Source organism: Cataglyphis hispanica, chromosome 18 (assembly GCF_021464435.1).
Source record: "Cataglyphis hispanica isolate Lineage 1 chromosome 18, ULB_Chis1_1.0, whole genome shotgun sequence".
Classification (NCBI taxonomy): Eukaryota; Metazoa; Arthropoda; class Insecta; order Hymenoptera; family Formicidae; genus Cataglyphis; species Cataglyphis hispanica.
In genome coordinates this window covers 2,546,394-2,566,682 of record NC_065971.1, presented here as the reverse complement: position 1 = coordinate 2,566,682, position 20,289 = coordinate 2,546,394, and the positions used below count along the sequence as shown (strand labels likewise).

The window sequence follows — 20,289 nt, the reverse complement described above, 5'->3', positions numbered from 1 at the left end:
TATATATATATATATATATATATATAATCAAAGTGATAATTCTTTACATAAACAGAATTTAGATTAATTTTAGAATTTATAAATAATATTACAATTTTGTTATTTTAGTTTACAGTTAATGACAGAACCTGCAAAGACACGATGCGGCCATTCATTTTGTAAGTTATGCATAGGAAAAGTGTTGCGGAAGAAAAATGCATTTTGTCCACTTTGCAAAAAGAACCTCAACAGACGCAATGTTTCAAAAGATGATCACTTAGAAGCCTGTATTATAAAATTTACAAATCTTGTCACTGCCATCCAAGTTGACAGCAATATAGACAGTGAGTATATTGTAGAAATTTTCAATTTTAATTTCTTTGGTCACTTTTCAATTCATGTACAAATCAATGTGACATAAATAAATATTTTTATCTGGGTTATCTATTGGTTAATCTTACTCTGAATATAAGAATGTAAAGGAACGTAAAGATAAGTACAACTAGGAAATGGTGTGTCACTAGAATGGTATTAAGATTCATTGCTGCTTTTGATGATGATCACAATTTTTGCATTACTTATTGATTTGCACGAGAAATTCACTATTGTTTTATTTAGTTGTAAATGAAAATTAAAAACACAGAAAACACAATGAATGTATTGCCATAAAAGTACATTACGCAAGGTCAGCACTATGTTTTTTATGGTGCGCACAGGAGGCTTGAAAAATTTAATTTTCGATACTCTAAAGTGCTTCGATTCACACACACACACACACACACACACACACACACACACACACACACACACGTACACACACTATACATTTAGAAAAAACTCAAATGTTTTATAAAGCCTTAGAGTTCGAGTATCGAGTATCACGTATTTTTCCGACATCATTCAACTCGCGATGAATATTTTTAAAATATCTTTACTGAAAAAGAAAAAAAGGATAAAAAATGTAGAGATCACGGATATCGATCGTAATACAATCCAGCTATAATTGTTTGAGAATGATAAAAATGATTGAATGCTAAAATTGGTCTATTTTTTTATAATGTGAAATGTAAGATTATATTTGTTTAGCAAGATCAGCAAACAAAACGGGACGCTTTTCTGATCTGCGTTTCGATAATATCTATGTTTCAGTATTGTCGCACTCGAAACCGCGCGATACAAAAGAAAGTAATGTATCAAATCTACCTGATCATTCTTTTCCTGCCAATGAGAATGACAACGCGATTTTCAGCAGGCCTGATGTCAAAGTTCGCACGTGGTTGCAACATCTCCCCGATGAAGAGACCTCTATAGAAATATCTGCCAATTTAATATCCGATAACAATAATAAATTAAGCGCGACAGATGAAATACATGACAATAAATATAATAAGAGCAATAAGACAAATCGTCATAGAAAACAGATTGATTATAAAGACTGTATCGATGGAAATACAAATACGTCCCGGATAAGCAAGGACACGGATGCGAAGCAATTTGATAAAGTATTAAAGACCGATTCCGCTGCAACGAACGAATTGAAATATAAAGTTATTCATGATAGAATACGCGCAAAAAATTCTAAGGAATATGCATCAAAATCGGGCGTCGAGAAGACGAATAATCGAAACAATTCATCATCGATAATAGCAAACGATCAAACACATCAAATCAATGACTCGAACTCGAACGCATCTGCCGCGCAATCTTCTTTCGCAGACTGGACTCGTATAATCGAATTTGGGAAAGAGACGAAACGCGGTAAAAAAAGAAAGATAAAGAAGCTGAATATAAATACTGAGAAGAATAAAGACGCACCTCGAATAATTGAAAATATTTCGTTATCGTCGAGTAAAAAATACGATTTGGCTAAAATTGCGATGGATTATAATATGAGCAGAAAAGAAGAGAACGGTAAAAAACAAGACGCATTCGATAAAAATCTGGATTCATCGAATGCAGAAATGATGCCGTTAGAAGTATCGAGTGAAGCATATATTTATAATTCGAAGGAATGTATAAAAGACAAAACCAATAGTTCGATATCGCCAACTAATCATCCGATAAAAACGTTGCATGTAACGCTGGAGGCAGAAAATAAACAAATACCTATAATAAATTTAACCAGCAGTCAAGTGAATGAAATTATCGGCTCCGAAAACATCAATAAAAATTCTCATAATCGATGTCGTGAAAAAAGTGTAGAAATTATTACAGAACATTGTAACTCGTTACTGTTATCACCGAAAAGATTAGTTGTATTAACGCCCGAAAAGTTAAACGAATCTATACGCGAACATGAAATGATGCGCGACATTGCGCAAACTCCTGCTAGCAACTTTAGAAATTCATCATTAGCCGAAAATCGAACTCCCGAACCTGAATGGAATAATAGTCCTCAAAGGACATTGGGAGAAGTTGCTTCTTCTCAATCTTCGCAAACCCCAAAATCAAAGGCTAGATTATCCTTGAAAAGAAAGCCAGGAATTAGCGATAACAAGAAAATTAACTCACCACTATTAAGTCAAGTTCCATTGATTGATAGATTGTCGAGTAACGAAAAAGACATAGATCATAGAAACATCAATTCGCCGGTATCGAAAAACGGAAAACTATTTGATCGACTGACAGCTGTAAAACGCGATTTAAATTTGCAGATAATTGGTAAAGATCAACTACAGACTAATCGGAATACGATACATAGTGATGCGCTTTTAAAAAAGCAAACTGATGGAAATGTTTCTAGAATGATTTGTCAGGTTGAAAAATTTGTCAGTAATCTTACGACATTGGAAAAATCGGAAAATATTAAGAATCAAGAATGTCTCGTAAAATTTCGTCAAATGGGCACAATGATTAAGCGACGTAACGTGAGATACTTTTATTTAAGCCCGACTAAACGCGAACAATCGCTACCAGCGCAAGTGCAAATCACATCAGTGTATAATATGCAGCAATCGATCAACAAATTCGAGATGGAGCCATATATTACGAATATGTCATACAACTTAGCGAGATCATCTGATTGTTCAAACGAATCGCAAGACATGATGGACATTACTGTGATAGAAAATATTCGTTCTCAAGCTGTTTCGAAAGATATCGAACTTTCCATGACATCCCCTAAAGTTCCAGCGACTTCGATGCCAAAGAAAGATATCGATCATTATTTAAATCGAAAGAAGATTGCGACGATCGAGGAAAATGCACAATCTCTTCATAAGACGATTCGTCCAAACAGCTCTGCGATTCAGAAAAGCTCACGTATTCATTCAGGAACGTCGAATTCTATTAAGCTACTGTCACCGGACAAAGATTCGCAGCTGAAGTTTCTGACGATAGACTCCCCAATGAGCGATCACGGAAAGTCTAAACGCGCGAATTCGTCGTGGCAGCAATCCGAGCTCGAGAAGTCCGTTCATATAAAAGAAAATAACTTTTCTAAGATAAAAAATTCACGCTTTGCAGCGTCCATGAGTAAAGCGCAAGAGCCTTCCATCGAAAATTCCAATAAGAAGAGGAAAAGAATGAGAGATAGTAGTGACAAAGAGCTGTTCGACGATGGTAGAAATGACAATTCTAGCGACTCGACCAGTGGCAGTGATCGACGCAGGATAAAACTTGGCAGATATAGTAAATCATCCAAAAACATAGAATTGGGTTTAGATTCGAGTGAAAAATACCGTTCGACTTCCCCGGACGACCAAAATTTAATCGAAGTAATCTCTTCGAATTCTAAGGAACAGAATACATGCACGCGAAAATTCAGAAGGATACTACCAATTTCTAGCTCAGATACGGAATCAGAATCAGCGGAACATGTTGCGAGAAATTGTAAAAGGTATTAGAATTGAAATTATCTAATAATTTTATATGAGCCAATATATATATCGAACATTTATATTCTGTTTTAATCTTTCCTACTGTTAATAATTTTATTTTTGTCTTAAGCATGTTTTCATCTATCTAATAAATATTGTATTATAATTCTTATATGTTATGATTTTTATCTATATGCATATAATTAACGAAAATGTTATTTTTCCGAAATTAAATGTTTTTTTAAATATTTTTTTTTTATTGCGTGCTAAACTACTTCGAGTGATTACTATGACGCGTATCACTGTAAACAATGTAATGCGACAAAGCAAAAAGATAGTACTGCACATTTAATCTCGGAAAAGTATTTTTCTCATTGAGACGAGATATTTCTCTTATTTACATCATGCTTCTTCTGTTTGAAGACCCAGGGCCGATGATCAATCTGAACAATGGAACGCATTGATTATGAACGCGCCTAAGGAAAAATGTTTGTCAATAAGATTTCCGTCTGAGAAAAAACTGATAAATCCTCGATCGGCGAATCATCAAAAGAGCGAATCACAAAATAGCTTGACAATGCGAGAATCGGATATGTTTGAAAGCAGTAGTATATTCAATTCGGACAATGTGGACTATATACTACAACAATCAGGAAGCAAAATATCGGAAAAAATTGCAGAAGCCTCCAATGATGATATTATAAATAAAGTACTGCAGATCGATCGATTACAGAGCAATACCAACGCGTGTCAATCGCTGGATTCTACTCTGCGGAACAATAGGATGAGTCAGAAAGAAAAGAACAGCAAAGAATATTTGCTGCAGGATAATTTTGACGAGATCATCGCCAATGTCGAGCTGCCACAAAGCAACGAAGATGCGATACCTTGTACTAACCAGTCGATCAGCCGCAGTCTCAAATCTTGTCCGTCGGCGAAACAAAGGATGTCGAACTGTCTCGCGATGACAGATGAACTGTATGGCGCCGCCCAAGAGACTCCAATATTAAGTGCGTCATCTACCCACGATATTTTCGAAAGCTGCCCTTCCAAAAACCTTAAAAGATCCATGACTCCCGCTATTTTAGAAAATTTTGGCAAAGAAAATATTGTATCTCACAGCCAGAAGAAACATGACTGTACAATTGATCGAAAAGAGAAAAGAAATGTAACGGCAAATACCGACACAATTGAAGAAAATCCTTGTAGAAGGATTACGTCAAAGCATAATGTGGTACAAGAGAGGGAAAAATTCATTGATGAATCTTCTCTCGCGCAACATATTAATGTTTCGATAAATCAATCGACAAATCGATCTCATGTCGATGATAGAACAATGCAAAAACCAATAGTCGCTGGCGACGAATTAAACTTGACAACGGACAATTTGTTTGATTCGCTTATGAACGTTACGCAGCATCAATGTCAACTGCAAAAATTTGAAGAAGAACTACTTGGTATAACGGTTAATCAGAATCAAAGGAAAACGATTACTTTACAGAAGGATCCGATCCAAGAGGAGCAACACACTCCCGAAAAGCAGAAGAAAGATACTCAAGATAAGAAGACTGCAGCAGAGGTCAGTACATATGTATTTATGCAATCTTGTTTATCCATTTTTTAATTAAATAGCATATTAATGCACACTTCTTTTTATGCTCTTTTATTATTTTAAGAAATATAATTTTATTAGAATTTATTGAAATTTTTTATAAAGGAAAATAACTATAAAATCTATATAGTTATAACGAATTGAGTTCATATTTACAAATAAACAATTCGTCTAATATCTTTTTTCATGTTACAAAACCATAATCATAAATATGTAATTACTGTGGATTTAATAAGACACGTTGCGAATAAATTTCCCTATAATTTCAGGAAATTATTTTGTCGAAATAATTTGAGATTAATCATTATTCATAATATTACTTATGCACTATTAATACTAATATACATCACTTTTTATTACAACACTTAATTTTCTTCTTCTTTTTCTTCATCGTAACGATTTCTTTTTTATAGTCTATTTTATAGTATATTTATACATTTATGTTTTGTATCTCACGATTAATTATGTACGTAATACATTATAGTACATAGATATAGTAGAGAAAACGTGTGTATTACGAAATATTATCTATTTTACACATATATTACCTTCCCTTTTAGCGAGCTTCCATTACAAACCTATTATACTATACCTACTATACTATTTTTTATCTTTTTCAATATTTAATTAGTTAATTTAGTTTTCGTTGTTTATTTATAATAGAATTACATATACATTTTTGATTGCGACATGCAATCAAAATTTTGTTAATAAAGTAAGAGCATTTTTAAACATAGGTCTCTGCTGACGAAGACGATGTTGTGGAGAAAACTCCCGAGAGAAAGATGAAGAAGTAAGTTTTAAGTTCTTTCCCTTATATCGTATGCTTCTTGTGTTCGTATTTACGTATTTTTGCTAATTAGGCGATATGTTTGTATATAAATATATATTATTGCACGATATATTCTCTTTAGAAAATCGGAAAGTGCAGTTTTGAATGATTGGTCTTTAATTTATTAATTTAGAACATGCACAAAATACATTATTATAATATTACAGCAATGGAAATAACATCAGTTGGAAACAACTTGAGTTGAGAAAAAATATATCACCGATTTCAAAACCACATATATCATCCGCCGAGCAGATACCGAGCACATCGAAGACAAAAAGCGTTTCGAAGAGTAGCGCGGGTACACCTGTGAAACTGTTGGAAATATATCCGCTTTATCAAAGTACCCCGCAAAGTTCCACGACGAATAATCTGAAAAACATGCGCCAGCAATTTGATAAGCAAAAACTGTGTTTCATATGCAGCGGCCTGACAGCGACTCAATTAGCAACTGTAAAAAAGTTTGCGACGAAACATAACGTGGATTATGTGAATCAGTTCGAGTCCGATGTAACACACGTTATCGTGAACACTATAGGCGAGAAGAACGCAGCCAAAAGCACGTTGAAATTTCTCCAGGGTATAGCTCATCGAAAATGGATAATTAGCTACAGATGGATCGAGGATTGTATTAAACAGGAAAAACTACTGGACGAAGCTCCTTATGAAGCCACGACGTTCACCGACGGTATTATCGATGACGGTCCTCAAAGATCGAGGCTACGCAAAAAGAATCTCTTTGAAGACTTTACATTTTGGTGCGTCGGACCGTACTTGAACGTTTCGCTGAATCAATATCAGGTCAGTTTTTAACTTATCTAGTTTCTACATTGAAAAATGTAAGAGATATCGCGAATCTTTCATCTCTTGCTAGACTTTTCTTGGAAAATTATTTTTCTCGTCATGAACCTTATTAATCTCTGTCAAAAACACGATAAGATTTCTTTGGCTGTAATTAAAACCAATTCGTTGTACGTGTCGCTGGACCGGAAAGATTTTTATGTACGATTCCTGCGCGTTCAGTCGCCACCATGCCATTTGAAGTTGGACTACGGCCAAACCCATGGTTTAAAAATACCTTCGGTTTTCAGAACTTGTTACTCGCCACTGGAGCCACAGTAGTAGATTCTCTCGAAGCTCTGGCTAAAAAGGAAGGCATGAAAGGCATTGTGATCCAAGATGGTGTTCATGATGACAAGGAAATCGGTAAGTAATTGTGTAGATAAATATGACGTGTGCATATAAGTAATGAATTCTTGGAGAAAATTTAGAAAGTTCAAAAAAATATATACACGATATGTCTATGTTGATATAAATATATATATGCCTTTCATGCCTATTTCAAAAATGATACAAAAATAATGAATAAATACTTTGTGAATATTGTAGAACATTGGTATCGGACTGCCAAAGCAGCACCAATTTCTGACGGTTGGATAGTGGATTGCATCGGTAATTATAAATTGTTTAACTTGGCGCCTTATATCCAGCATCTATCATTACAAGATTTGTGTGCTATTGGCTTTCCACAAGAACTCATAGGAGATGAGGAGTACAGTGATGATGAGGAATAATATGAAATAGGTAATTACACAGATTGACGTTTAATAATTGATCGGTCAATTGATTATTTGTGTTAATCTTTCCTATCATTTATTATAGAATTAACGAAACAAACTACAATAGTATTTATGCCTTTAAGAAATATGTACATGTATATATAAATTTAATTCTCATTCTTTTCGATATTAATATAGTATTATTAGATTATATGTTATATGCAGATTATATATTATTTTCATTTTTCTATAAAGTATATATGCACAGATGTTATTAAAAAATTTTTATAATTGTTTTTCTAATGAAGAGAGAGTTTTTGTTTTTTTTCTTTTTTTTTCTTTTTCTCTTTCTTTTTAAAGCTTGTCCTTTTCCTTATTTCAGTTCAATTTCCGCACATCGTTTGAAATCACACCTTTATCTTATTTGCTGTCCCGTCCCGAGTTTCCTGTCCTAGTGAGTACTCTTCTCCATTTAGAAATCCATCTTACGTAATTCCCCAATTTATACTTGAGAATTTTCCAAGTTATGAACACTATCGCAAAATGCGTTTCGAAACATATCTACATTTTATGCGCATTTCAATAAGAAAAAAAAACATAAAATTAATTCCTGCAAACGATAACGCGAAGCATAAGTACACAGTTTTCGCCATGTCGTGCTATTGTCACCTGTCATCATTGTCGAGATCGTAAGCCCGTCCGTCGCAGGGACGATTTCGAGAATATATTCACATATATTCACTCAACACGCGCGTACATATTGATTTGCCCGGGACCACCTGTAGCCAATTCTCATCCGCTCGCGCATTACAGCGGTATGAATCCCGTCCAATTGCACGCGTAAAGTAAGAACACTGTACATTTTATACGATACTCCCGGCATTGATTATATTAACGTCGCGGACATGAAGCAATTGATTGATTGACATTCGCAATTTGAAAAAATATAAACGCATTACGAAATATTGCATATTACGTAAATAAAATTATATCCTTTCTCACATATGCCATATCTTATAATTTTTGATCGACGAAAATATTTTTTATTTATTGTTTTACATCGCGCGCGTCAATAATACATAACTTATGCATAAAACAAATGAAATTCATATTAACAATGACGCGTGCATTGCAAGGAAATGCTTTGTATGAATTTTAATTGAAATAAGTTACTCGGGATTTACCCGTCTCCTTTTGCAATATAGAGATTCGATTATTATGTCTTCTCCCTTTCCTATATCGTGGCCACGTAACTCGGCGAGAATATTGAAGTCCACTATTGTACAGTCTACTATACTCGTGTTTACGAATCATTCTCAATAGCACAGAGCATTGGAGGACTCCTCCATTGTGTTTTCACGCGACTGTACTCGCTTGTGTGCGCGTGTATTACGTCCATTTGTGTCTGCAAGAGAGGTAAAACGACAGTACCTACCATTGTCATCTTTGAATGGTTCTTTCGTTAAATTAAAATCACATGACATACGTATTAATACAAAAAATATAATATTAATCGCACCTTCATCTTGCATAGACTTTTGAGCAAAATATAAAAAACGTTAATCAATTCTATTACATTTTACCGTTTAATTATACGATATATGCAACATACCTCTCTACTATAATGGAAATCAAATTTCGTTTATCATGGGCATCGATAAACAACGAATAATTCAGTCCGTTCATCTATACTTATACTAGGTAAACTTGATGCTGTAATCAAACACGCGTGTTGATTATAACCGGAGCCATCAATAATCACGGCCGGCTTCGTAGATCATAATAACATTCATCAGACAGACTCATTTCATCGCGCGCGTTGCTATTAGGTCTTCGCTATAACATATATCTCATATAATAGTAATGTTTATGCGTGCACGGGATTTCATTACGCGGCATATTATATCAAGTGTAGGCAATGAATCCCGCTTGATCACTTGAAAATGTAACAAAGTTATCTCTGCAATTTATTGAAGCGTTCCGTTTGATGGCCGTGACGTTAATTGCGTCTGCGTTCATTTAGGTGCATTTAATAAAAATTTTAGGCCCATTCATTTATAACATTTATTCCCGAAAGGCACTCAAATATAGCAGGAAGTTCTTTCGTTAAAAAATTTGATATCACGATTTCCATATATAATTTTTTTACTTTTAAAAAATTTGTATATTATGTCGTATATATAAAGATTTTAATCGTAGATATATAAGAATCATCCTTTTATTGTATTATATAATAATAATAATAATAATAATAATAATAATAATAAAAACAAAAAAAAACAGAGAGAGTGAGAAAGAGATGGCAATCGTGAAACCACACGATTAAATGCAATATATTGTTATTATTAAAACGGATTTAATGCACGTCTATATCGGTGAATAATAGTGAGCCATCAGCGTTCTATTGACCTATGTCCTACATCGTACGTACTTCAAAGAAACATCCCATTCGCGCTCTTTAATCGCCAAATTGTCCATATAAATTACAATTTCAGAAAAGTACGTCAATAATTTCCCACTTCTTCAATGAATTACGGTGTGCAGATCACCGTTTCCCGAAGAGCAGCTTCTCTTTTCTAGTAGAGAAGAGATTATAATCGTAAAATGAAAGTCCTCTTTTATTCTTCTCCGATGCTCTTTATTTCTTTTATTTCACAATAAGAAATACATAAAAGAAGAACGAAATATACGGATTATTCAGCAATTACATTTTACGAAGAAATGTGTCATAGAATCATAAAAATATGAATAGAAACGAGATTGTTGCTGTTTACATTCTTCCCTTTTATTTTTTCCCAGTTACGAACTGACCTGTATCGATATTTTGAGCTTTTATCTATGATTCACTCATAGTATATATAAAAAATACGTTATCGAGATTGAATTAAATCCGTGTTTGTCAATTTTTTTGCAATTTTATAAACCAGTGTTGATTAAATTTGAGATATTGAAATATTGGAATTTTTCCTTTTTTGTATGTCGCGATATGATTTTAATTACATGATTTTCGAAATACGTTGCAGTTACAAAAACAAAAGAAGCGTATTGTATTGTATATGTACCTAATAATTAAATTATAAAAAATTTTTTTTAAAAAGTCAAAATTTATTTTATTTTATAATTTTTTTTTTTCAAACTTTTCCGTTTCTCATAAAAGAAGTTATACGTGTTTCTTATAATAATTTTTATAATATTAATTAAATTTGTGTAGCACAAAAGTGTCCAGTTCCAACTTATTGTTAGTTCTATGAATATACATTGGATATACTAGATTTTTCATTAAAATATTATATATTATTATAACGGAAACTGCTTATCAGTGATGAGACACTCCATTTCATCAGATTTCAGATTTAAGAGAGTATTATATATATAGATAAATTGTCCCTAATAACGGATAATTAAGAGATCAATTTCTGCATCGGAAAATATCCAATAAATGGCATGATAAATAATTTAACGAGATCGGAACACAGATGGCTGTTCGTATCGCGATCGATAATATTGAAACTGTGTCACGAGTTGTGTTAACATCGGCTAATAAACTTTCTACTTATTTTGATTTCTAGAAGTACATGTTCGATAATAACAGTTAACTTTATTAATTAATTAAGAAATGACAATTTATTTAGGTGCAATATCTCTCACAATTCTTAGAATAGATAGGAAATTATTTTATAATTTTAATGTTTTCTATTACTTCATATTATTTTCCATTTCGCTAAAGATGACGCGATAAAAAGAAGGCCGCCCACACGATAAATAACGAATGGCCACCATCTCGCGCGAGCAATTTCACGGAAGGTTGTGCATGTCCTGCGGACAACAACGGATCTTTACGAGAATAGGGTGCGAACCGATGCTCTTTATGAGCAATTTTGAAGAAAACTGCCGCTTTTTATTTCCAGCCAACCTTTCAATAGTGTGCAGTTGACAGAATCGAAAGAATGGTTCGGTAATCCCCCGTGTTCTTCCTTCGTCGGATCATTTTTTTTTAATTGACAATAATGGAAATAGAAAAATCGAGCATCAGTGTCACAATAGACGATGAAAACATAAACTCAAAAATATCGAAGGAGATTGCGAAAATTTTTAAAGGCTGATTCGTATATATATTTGCTCGTTTTAGTCTCCTTGACACGTGTCCAACGTCTATCCTGACAGGAAATTGTGCAACGTGAGCGCTTACTGTCTCGCGAAAAGAAGAGCGACGATAAGTAATAATATCTTAACGTAAATCGGAAGAGAGTCACAGTTTCATTTGGGAAAAAGCAATTCAGTTAAATTGCCGCGAGATTAAAACTAAGCAAGATAAAAACACCCTTCTTTTAAATTAATGTTAGTTTTTAGATCCATATCTCTATTGAATTAATTAAATGTGTTTTGAGGATAAAGATTAAAAAAATATTCTTATTACGCATGACGAATGATAAGACAATTCACGTGAAAATCATTAAATAATATATATGTATCAATATTTTTTTTTCTGATACTGATTAAAATGATGAAGTAATTTCTTATATATTTTGAAGATTGTAAAAGATATTGCAGTTGAATAGATTGTTTCTTTAACTATCATTAATGAATATCCAATAATGTCACTCGGAATCGATGGATAAATTTAAAGAGAAAAAGAGAGAGGAATAATTCCTACATAAAACAAGCAACTTAAATATTTTTTCAAATGATATTTTTTTAAACATGATTTCTGAGATCATTATTACTATCTCTAAAACCAAAAAAATTCACGAATGTACGAAATTATCAAATATAAAATTATTTATTGATTCTCAAGGAAGCCATAATTATATGAACGCCCGAATTAAATTCAAATAAGAGATCACTTCAATAGCTATAATAGGGGGTTTTATTTTCAACGAGGCCGTATACTTTGATGAGTAGAAAAGGCAAGAGAGGCTGCAAACAAGAACAGGATCCACGTGCATGTGCTTCAGATCTGGATGCATCCAGACGGGGAAAGATTGGAGCGCGAGTCCCCCTGTCCCCTCGCTGCCAATTAACAATGGCAAGTGCCGAGAGACGACCTTTCCACTCTACTAAAATTTGCTCTGAATTTAACTGCAGCATGCTTTAGTCGTACAAAGGCATTCCGACAAGCTGCTCGACGCCCGCGAAAATGGCTCTCGGTATATCTACTATTCGCAAATTGGTTCGCTTAACTGGACGAGACTATTTTGCAGGATCGCGACTAATTCGACACGCGTGACGAATGGAGAAAGGGAATGTGAAAGGGAAAACTTTAAGCAGGAAAAATCCAGGTCGATTGATTCGATACGTTTATATGCGCTTCTTTAATATCCGATTTTAAAGAAAATTTAAAATGAACTTTTATTTCAGTGTTATATGTATAATACTCGACATTATAAATAAAATAAGAAGAAATAGTGTTAAGTCTGATAATTTAGATTGAAAGATGCTTATTTATAAATGCGTATCGAATAATAATTATCAAATAATAATTATTTTATTATCTTGTTTCATTTCTTCTTGAAGATGATGTCACATCAACTCGCAACTCTTTCTCTCTCTCTCGCTCTTTTTCTCTTTTAGATTATTAATATTATTTAATATCACAATCTTTTAATTTAATAAAGCAATAAATATATAATAGGAAAATTATCGTAGAAATTATCTCATTTGGATATCGATCTTGGTTAAGCCGTCATGGTATTCTTTTGCGGTCAGTTGTCCAGCGCCTTGTCGACGCACGTAATAGCGTAGCTCAGTGACGAAATTCGTCGCTTAAAGCGTCAAGTTACAATGTGACTGGTTAAATTCCGAGACATGAGGCTCAGAATTTACGTGAGCGAAATTCGAAAATGATATTGTACAATGTCTCTTGACCAATTTAAATTGAATGAATTCAGGGAGATTTTTGCTACGGAAAGCTGCGCCAAAATTCAAATATTTATATTCTAGAAGCAAAACTATAAAATTTCATATTTGAAAAAATTCACATTGTAACATCTGCATACTTTCATGATTCTGCGAAACTTATGCTCATGCTATTCATGCAATAAAGAGCTTCGACATTTCTTTTATAATTTTGCTGAAATCTGAATCGCGCATTTATTAAATATTTATTGTCAATTTCTTTTTTCTATCAAAAAAGTAATACAAATCTGACCAACAGTAAAAGTGTTCGATTTTCTATTTTTCTTCGTAATTTTCCATACACTTTCGAATCGATGGCGCGCGCTTGTCACGAAACTCTCGACATCAAACTGCGAAGAAAAAAATCACAAATCGATCCCACAACTTTCACAATTTTTAACCGAGCACGCGAATTGTTAGCGGCCACAAAGTCCGCAAAATTAATCGCGGTCGGCTAGTCTACGAAACAAAATCGGAAAAAATTGAAATTCGCTCAAATATCTTACGCATACGCCCGATATTATTATCGTATTGATGAATCAGTACACGACGACGGAGTATGCGAATAATGACCGGTATGTAGAGATATGATTCGCAAATTATTATGCGGATCACACACGAATTGTGCGCGATATCCCTAACTTGTGCTATTCCCGCTGGGAATCACGTCGACGCGATGCTTTGAGTAACGAGCGTATAATTTCACCTCCTCCCTCGGTTGACGTTTGTCATCCAACGTCTAGAGTAATCGAATTAGTGATTGTATGATTGTATCCACATATTTTGTGTTGCGCGTCAGATTGCGCCGTCAATAAAACTTGAATACAAATAACAAACAATGCTCAGTAAAATCGTTTCCCGAAAACACATCGGTGCATTTCAAAGGTTTAATATTCTATACAAATATTTATTTGCGCGAAAAAGTCAAGTTATGAAAAATTAGACCTTTTTTTTTTATAAAACAATGTTGCTTTTTCATTTCTATCTTGTATTCGGAGCTTTTGTTTGCTCGTTGAAGCCAATTTTATTCAAGCTTTCCTCCTTCTTTCAACTTGCGACAGAGATTTATTAACACGTTTTACAATGATAAAAGTATAAATAATACGATACGTATGTTTAAAAAATACTATTTTAATAGCATATAAAAGAATATTGTAAAACATTACAGTTAGTAAAAATAAAGCAATTTTATATAGGTTTGTAAACTTTTGCAACATGATCTTTGTAATTATAAAATGAAAAACAATGGAATAATGTTTCAATGATTTTGATTTATATAAAATAAATTTGGATTTGTATTTTTACACATACGCATGCACGTAACTTTATGTGAGAGTTTCTCATAAAAAATAATTTAAATTATCTAATTTTTTATTCAGTTTTGAAATTTATACATTATTTTTTATCCCGGGTGATTCAATATAATGCTCTTGTAATTCACAACTGTTGTAAAGTGATCCTCCAGAGAATTAAATGGCTTATTGCGAAGTTGTAGCGCTTCGTGCACTCTGAAATATTTCTCATTTGATAAACTTCACTTGTGCATCAAGTTTATACGCTCCATATAGACACGTCACGATTTCAACAAGCAACTCAAAATATATATATCGAAAGCTTGTTTATTTGCTTCTTCAAAACATAATTCTGAATTAGCATTAAAGCACAAAAGCAGTACCGTTGGCGATAGTATACCGTGTACGTGTATTTCGCTTTTTTATTCAGCTATTTTTCATATATATATTTTTCTCGCTTTTCTTTCACACAAAAGTTTTCTTTGATCTACTTTAGTCGATGTTGCATTCTCTTCTTCGCAAAGTTACGAAGAAAGTAATCAATGATTTTTTTTTTATCGTTTAAGCACTGCGTATATTTAAGTATTTATATGACACAGCAATGCAAATTAAATGTGAGAATTAAAACAAAAGTACCTCATAAAATTGAAAGGCTGAGACTGTAAATAGCTGCATAAAAATCGATTGAAAGTTTATTATTTTTCTTTATGCAACTTTGAAATAATAGATTAACAATATTTTTGAAAAGTTCAGTTTTTTATTTTATTTTAAATGTGTATTTAGAAAAAATTACGCAAGAGAAAGAATAGTCTAATAAAAATCGGAACTATAACGATAATTATTATATAACATACATTATAAAATATATATGTGTTCTCAAAATTCTTCTGTCCAGGATGTTTCACATTTAATTAATATTGGAAGTAAGATATATGTCAAAAATATTCCAAAAATATTGCCGCAAATAAAGTATCAACATTATTATTGTATTGTATAAATCGTCTTCCAAGATATCTCTAGGGTGCTTTGTATCTCACCTTTTGCCTTCTACTATAAATCTGCGCCAAGTTTGATTAAAACTGGTGCGCACGCTAAGGTAATCCCGCAATTTTCACGATTTCCACGATCCAAGTAGCCGGAATTGGTTTTACGTAATGCCACTCGTCAAAACTTTACAAGCGCGTGCGGAGCATGCAGGAAAAATCATGCAATGGGGTGTATTTACAAGGGAAAATATGCGGCGAGACCGCGAGTAAAAACGACGACCGGCAAAGTTACGGCGTTCGGGGCAAACCGCTGACAAATTCAGCCATTTCAACGGCAGAGGTGAAAGTTGACGCCCGTACATCAAACTAACGGATGCCCATATCGCTTTGGATAAATCTCTCATTTTTGCGTTAGAGTTATGCAGCGAGACGCGCGTAAAACTGTCGTTTGGATTGTCACCAGCAATCCCTCCTCTTTTCTCTTTCGTACGACCTAAATAATAGCAGTTTCTCTCTCTCTCTCTCTCTCTCCTTTTTTTTTGCGAGCTTTGTACTTCATGGAACATAAGCTTGTTGTCTTCGATTTATATATTGTTTTCTTGAATCTCAAGATGATGTATAATTAAGGTACGTTAATTAAAGTTCGTTGAAAGCTATAAAGTTCCCGACAATCGAATTTTCCACGAACATAATTAACTCATTATCAAATTAGAGATATGAATTATTTTATGAAACGCGTACATAAAGTGCGCGAATAATTCAATTTAGAATGATTCAAAGTGCTCGTTATATGGGAAAATAACGAAATATATCGCTTCATTACATTGATGAGATGCAGGCACAAAGTTGATTATTTCATGTATTGATTATACATATTGAAATATGCATTTACATGCTCCCTTTCTCTCCGTTGGCATTCTCATCACATCCAAATTAAATTTAGATGACATAATTAAGTACTAATTTATTGTTTCAATTTATTACTCCTAATTAGGAAATTAATATTTAAAAAGAAATGAGAAGGCTTAATCGATGAGTTAACATTACGCTTTAACACGCTTATTTCGAGTAACTTTTAGCGAATAAAAAAAATATACTATAAATAATTGTTATTTTATTTAACTGTGCTCAAAAATATTGCAGTGGATTTGAAAAATATGAAATAACATATACACATGACATTGAAGCATTTTGATATTTAAATACCTTGCGAATCCATATGCATGTGATAACAAATTCTGATGTCGCGAAAGTGCGTTATTAAAATGCGTTACGCATTTTGCGTAAATGCGATAGACAGGCATTGGTGTGTTTTTCGTGCATTTGTCGCTTTGAAGCTTGTAAAATCGCCTTATCGAACGAGATTATGGCACCGCGATTTTTACGGATCTAACGAACTCCCGTCGATTACAATCGAATCGTTCCGAAAGCAACAACCGTAAGAGGATTAACATTGTATCTCAGCTATTGTTTAGAAGGAATTGTGTGGCGGATAAATCGCATTACGGGCGGTTAACCGTCGAAAAGCTCTGCTGGAGTTTCGATTCGCTGTCATCGTTTCTCAGACGAACATGAAAGCTTGATTGACTGACTGACTGACTGGCACGGAAAAATACGCCATATATTTTTTTTCCAGAGCGAAATGAAAAGAAATGGAATCTCAGCACCCCCGCGTGCTCGTTCGTCGTTTTTTTCTTGTACCGGAATTACGAAAATCCTGCAGGGAGATGAGTAAAATAACCATCCAGTCACTTGCTTATGCAACGTATATATTCAACACAGAAAGCAATAAGAAGCAAGCTTAAAAAGCAATAACTTGCTACTCAATCTGCGCTTTCATGATTTGACTTCGCGACATTATTTATCGATACTCTCACAAGACAGAATATGTAATTTGTAGCTACGCAAAATATATATATATATATATTCTTGAAGTCAATTTATCATGCTGTATGTCTTGGTGCTAGTATATCGCGTGCATTGCTAACAAGATTTTCTTTTTCTTTTAAATCAACTTCGTGAGAGAGAGAAAAAGCGAGAGACACATATTACATGCGATGAGCGAAATCTTGGGATATCAAAAAGTTGGTGGGCTGCAAGTAAATCCTAACGGCAAGATTTGAAGAAAGTATTTGGTGTTCTTCGACACATTGTTGCAATATTCGCGCACAACGCGATGGCGAGGACTTCATAAAAATGTATGACGCGTCACACGTATCGTTCAAAAGCCAATGTGTCGCGTTGTTGGTGTTTTGGAACATGGCAGAGAAGTTTTAAATTGAGACATTGACAATTGAGACTGCCATGCTAGCTTGTTAAAAAAAGCCGCCATATGTTCAAATATCGATACCGATATTGATTCTTATTTTGTAAAAAATAAATATATAAATAATCAAATTTATATAATTTTTAAATTTTTAAATTTGTCTATTTCAGAACGAATTTTTTTTTTAACATTCCAAAAACTGACATTTAAAAAGAAATATGGGAAACAATAAAGTAGTTAAATCAATAAGTGAATACGGTAGAAAAAAAATGAATCAGTGCAATTTAAAAATTAATTAAATTGTACGAAATAAATTATTTATTATGTTCAACAATTTAGAAAAAACAATGAGGTCATCTTGCATCTTAATTAAATTAATATCAATTGTGCCGATGCAAGTGTAACAGCAATTCTGCGAGGCAACGCATCCTCAGTTATGAAATTCAAAGTTTAGGCGGAGATCCCTTATCACGGGCTGAAATTTAATCGATTCATTAATGTGTGACTCGCGTTTAACACTTCGATCCCTTGTTCCAAAATTGTCTTATACTACGGTACACACGCGCAATCTCATGCATATGTGCTCATAGTCGCGATGAGAGTGAAATTCTATTCCAGATTCTATTTCCGATATCGCTGTTAGAGATTTATCAAGAAAGTTTCTGATACACTGGCATCCCTGGCGTGGCAAAATCTTCACGTTATTCACTTCTATGCACAACTTACACTTGCCCGAATAAACACGGAGATAACGTTCTGCACTGTGCACAGTTTTGTCTTCGCGTGCGTTTTTCCGCTACGAACAAATATTTGAGATACGATGAATATTCATAGAATTGTAGGAAGAAGTGAGCTCTCAAAAAAAGATCTGATAGATCCGAAAAACATTTATTTTATTCTTCGAATATGTAAATAGAAATCCTGTTTTCTGATATTTCCTTGTAAAGCAGTCTATTTTAATATTAACGTTTTTTTGAGCTTTTACTTCCTCTGTTTCAATAATAGAATTTTATTTCGCCCTCTTTCTACCGAATAACGGTAATAACGGCCGTAATAGTTTCGAGTTTATATAAAAAAATATATCATTAGATATTACTTTGGTATTTACATTAATGAATTGAAGTTACTTTGGAAGCTTTGAAAGCCGAGCGCTGCTGACAATGAGAAACTTTCGTACAGTTCGTAACGAATAACGAATAACGAATATTGTACTAATTCATCCATTATAATGCAGTGTCTGGTAACGTTATTCATTTTGAACATGGCATACATCTTATGAAAGCTGCTGCGATACAATTTCCGGTTTAAAATTTTCCTTAATTCAGTTTTGCTGATCCAATTTGCTGGTATTCTTTCGCTTTTGCGCGTATCGAATTCGCGAACACCTTGCTACGTGCCTCGTTTTCAAGACGGAATTCTGCACTTTGGTATTTTTCCCATAATCCAGAGAAATATTTGCGTCAACTCGCATGAGACGAATGTCAAAGCATGTCGGAAACTGCATCGATAGATCTTTGCGCAACTCGAAATCGGAAATAGAGAGCGGAATAAAATTGTCGCTTTTACTATTGTCATGATTTTATGCAAAAGCGATATGATATGGCGTATACCGCTGATATACAAACTTACTAGACTTATTTCGCGAATAAAGCATTAAATATTAGCAAATAAGGTTTTCTTCTTTCACGGTAGAATCCCGTTTAATTCTTAATTGATTAAAGCAAGCTGCCGAGGATCTTTCATCGCGCTGAAGTCAAGGAATGTTTGTTGGAGAAAATTAAAAACCGGCAATTATAAATACTACAATTATTAATTACTTAAGAAATATTGCATTTGTTCGTTAGATTTAAGCGCAAAATGACAAACGCATTTCACCCTGCGTTTGAATATTTGGCAATTAGATTAGATATGCGGAAAGAAGATGAAAAGAGAGAAAAGGGAAGAGAAAAACTTCATAAATATTTTTAAAACATTAGAAAAAACATTTATCGTACTCTCTTATCGCTATGTATTTTATAATAGCTTTCATTTGTCGGTCTTGTTGCTTGTG

At 33.5% G+C, this 20,289-nt stretch overlaps 3 protein-coding genes across 5 annotated transcripts in view; 2 read left to right on the top strand and 1 right to left on the bottom strand.

Moving 5' to 3' along the window:
- LOC126856225 (uncharacterized) overlaps window positions 1-20,289 on the top strand; it is a 63,376-nt gene that overhangs the window by 751 nt on the left and 42,336 nt on the right. The window contains exons 2-9 of one of the 2 annotated variants that reach the window (XM_050604531.1): window positions 109-323; window positions 1,129-3,817; window positions 4,221-5,376; window positions 6,147-6,202; window positions 6,409-7,042; window positions 7,333-7,447; window positions 7,631-7,825; window positions 7,904-8,106. In XM_050604531.1, the coding sequence (XP_050460488.1) occupies window positions 109-323; window positions 1,129-3,817; window positions 4,221-5,376; window positions 6,147-6,202; window positions 6,409-7,042; window positions 7,333-7,447; window positions 7,631-7,815 (5,050 nt within the window). In that variant the 3' untranslated portion in view covers window positions 7,816-7,825; window positions 7,904-8,106. Of the gene's footprint in view, window positions 1-108; window positions 324-1,128; window positions 3,818-4,220; window positions 5,377-6,146; window positions 6,203-6,408; window positions 7,043-7,332; window positions 7,448-7,630; window positions 7,826-7,903; window positions 8,107-20,289 lie in introns of those variants that run through there. The other variant, XM_050604529.1, reaches the window with a different exon arrangement.
- Window positions 1-20,289, bottom strand: part of LOC126856230 (uncharacterized PE-PGRS family protein PE_PGRS46-like) — a 131,250-nt gene that overhangs the window by 97,618 nt on the left and 13,343 nt on the right. The window lies entirely within an intron of this gene.
- LOC126856232 (uncharacterized) overlaps window positions 8,230-20,289 on the top strand; it is a 64,283-nt gene continuing 52,223 nt past the window's right edge. Inside the window, exon 1 of the mRNA XM_050604553.1 lies at window positions 8,230-8,254. The gene's annotated coding sequence lies outside the window, so the exon portion shown is untranslated. The remainder of the gene's footprint in view (window positions 8,255-20,289) is intronic.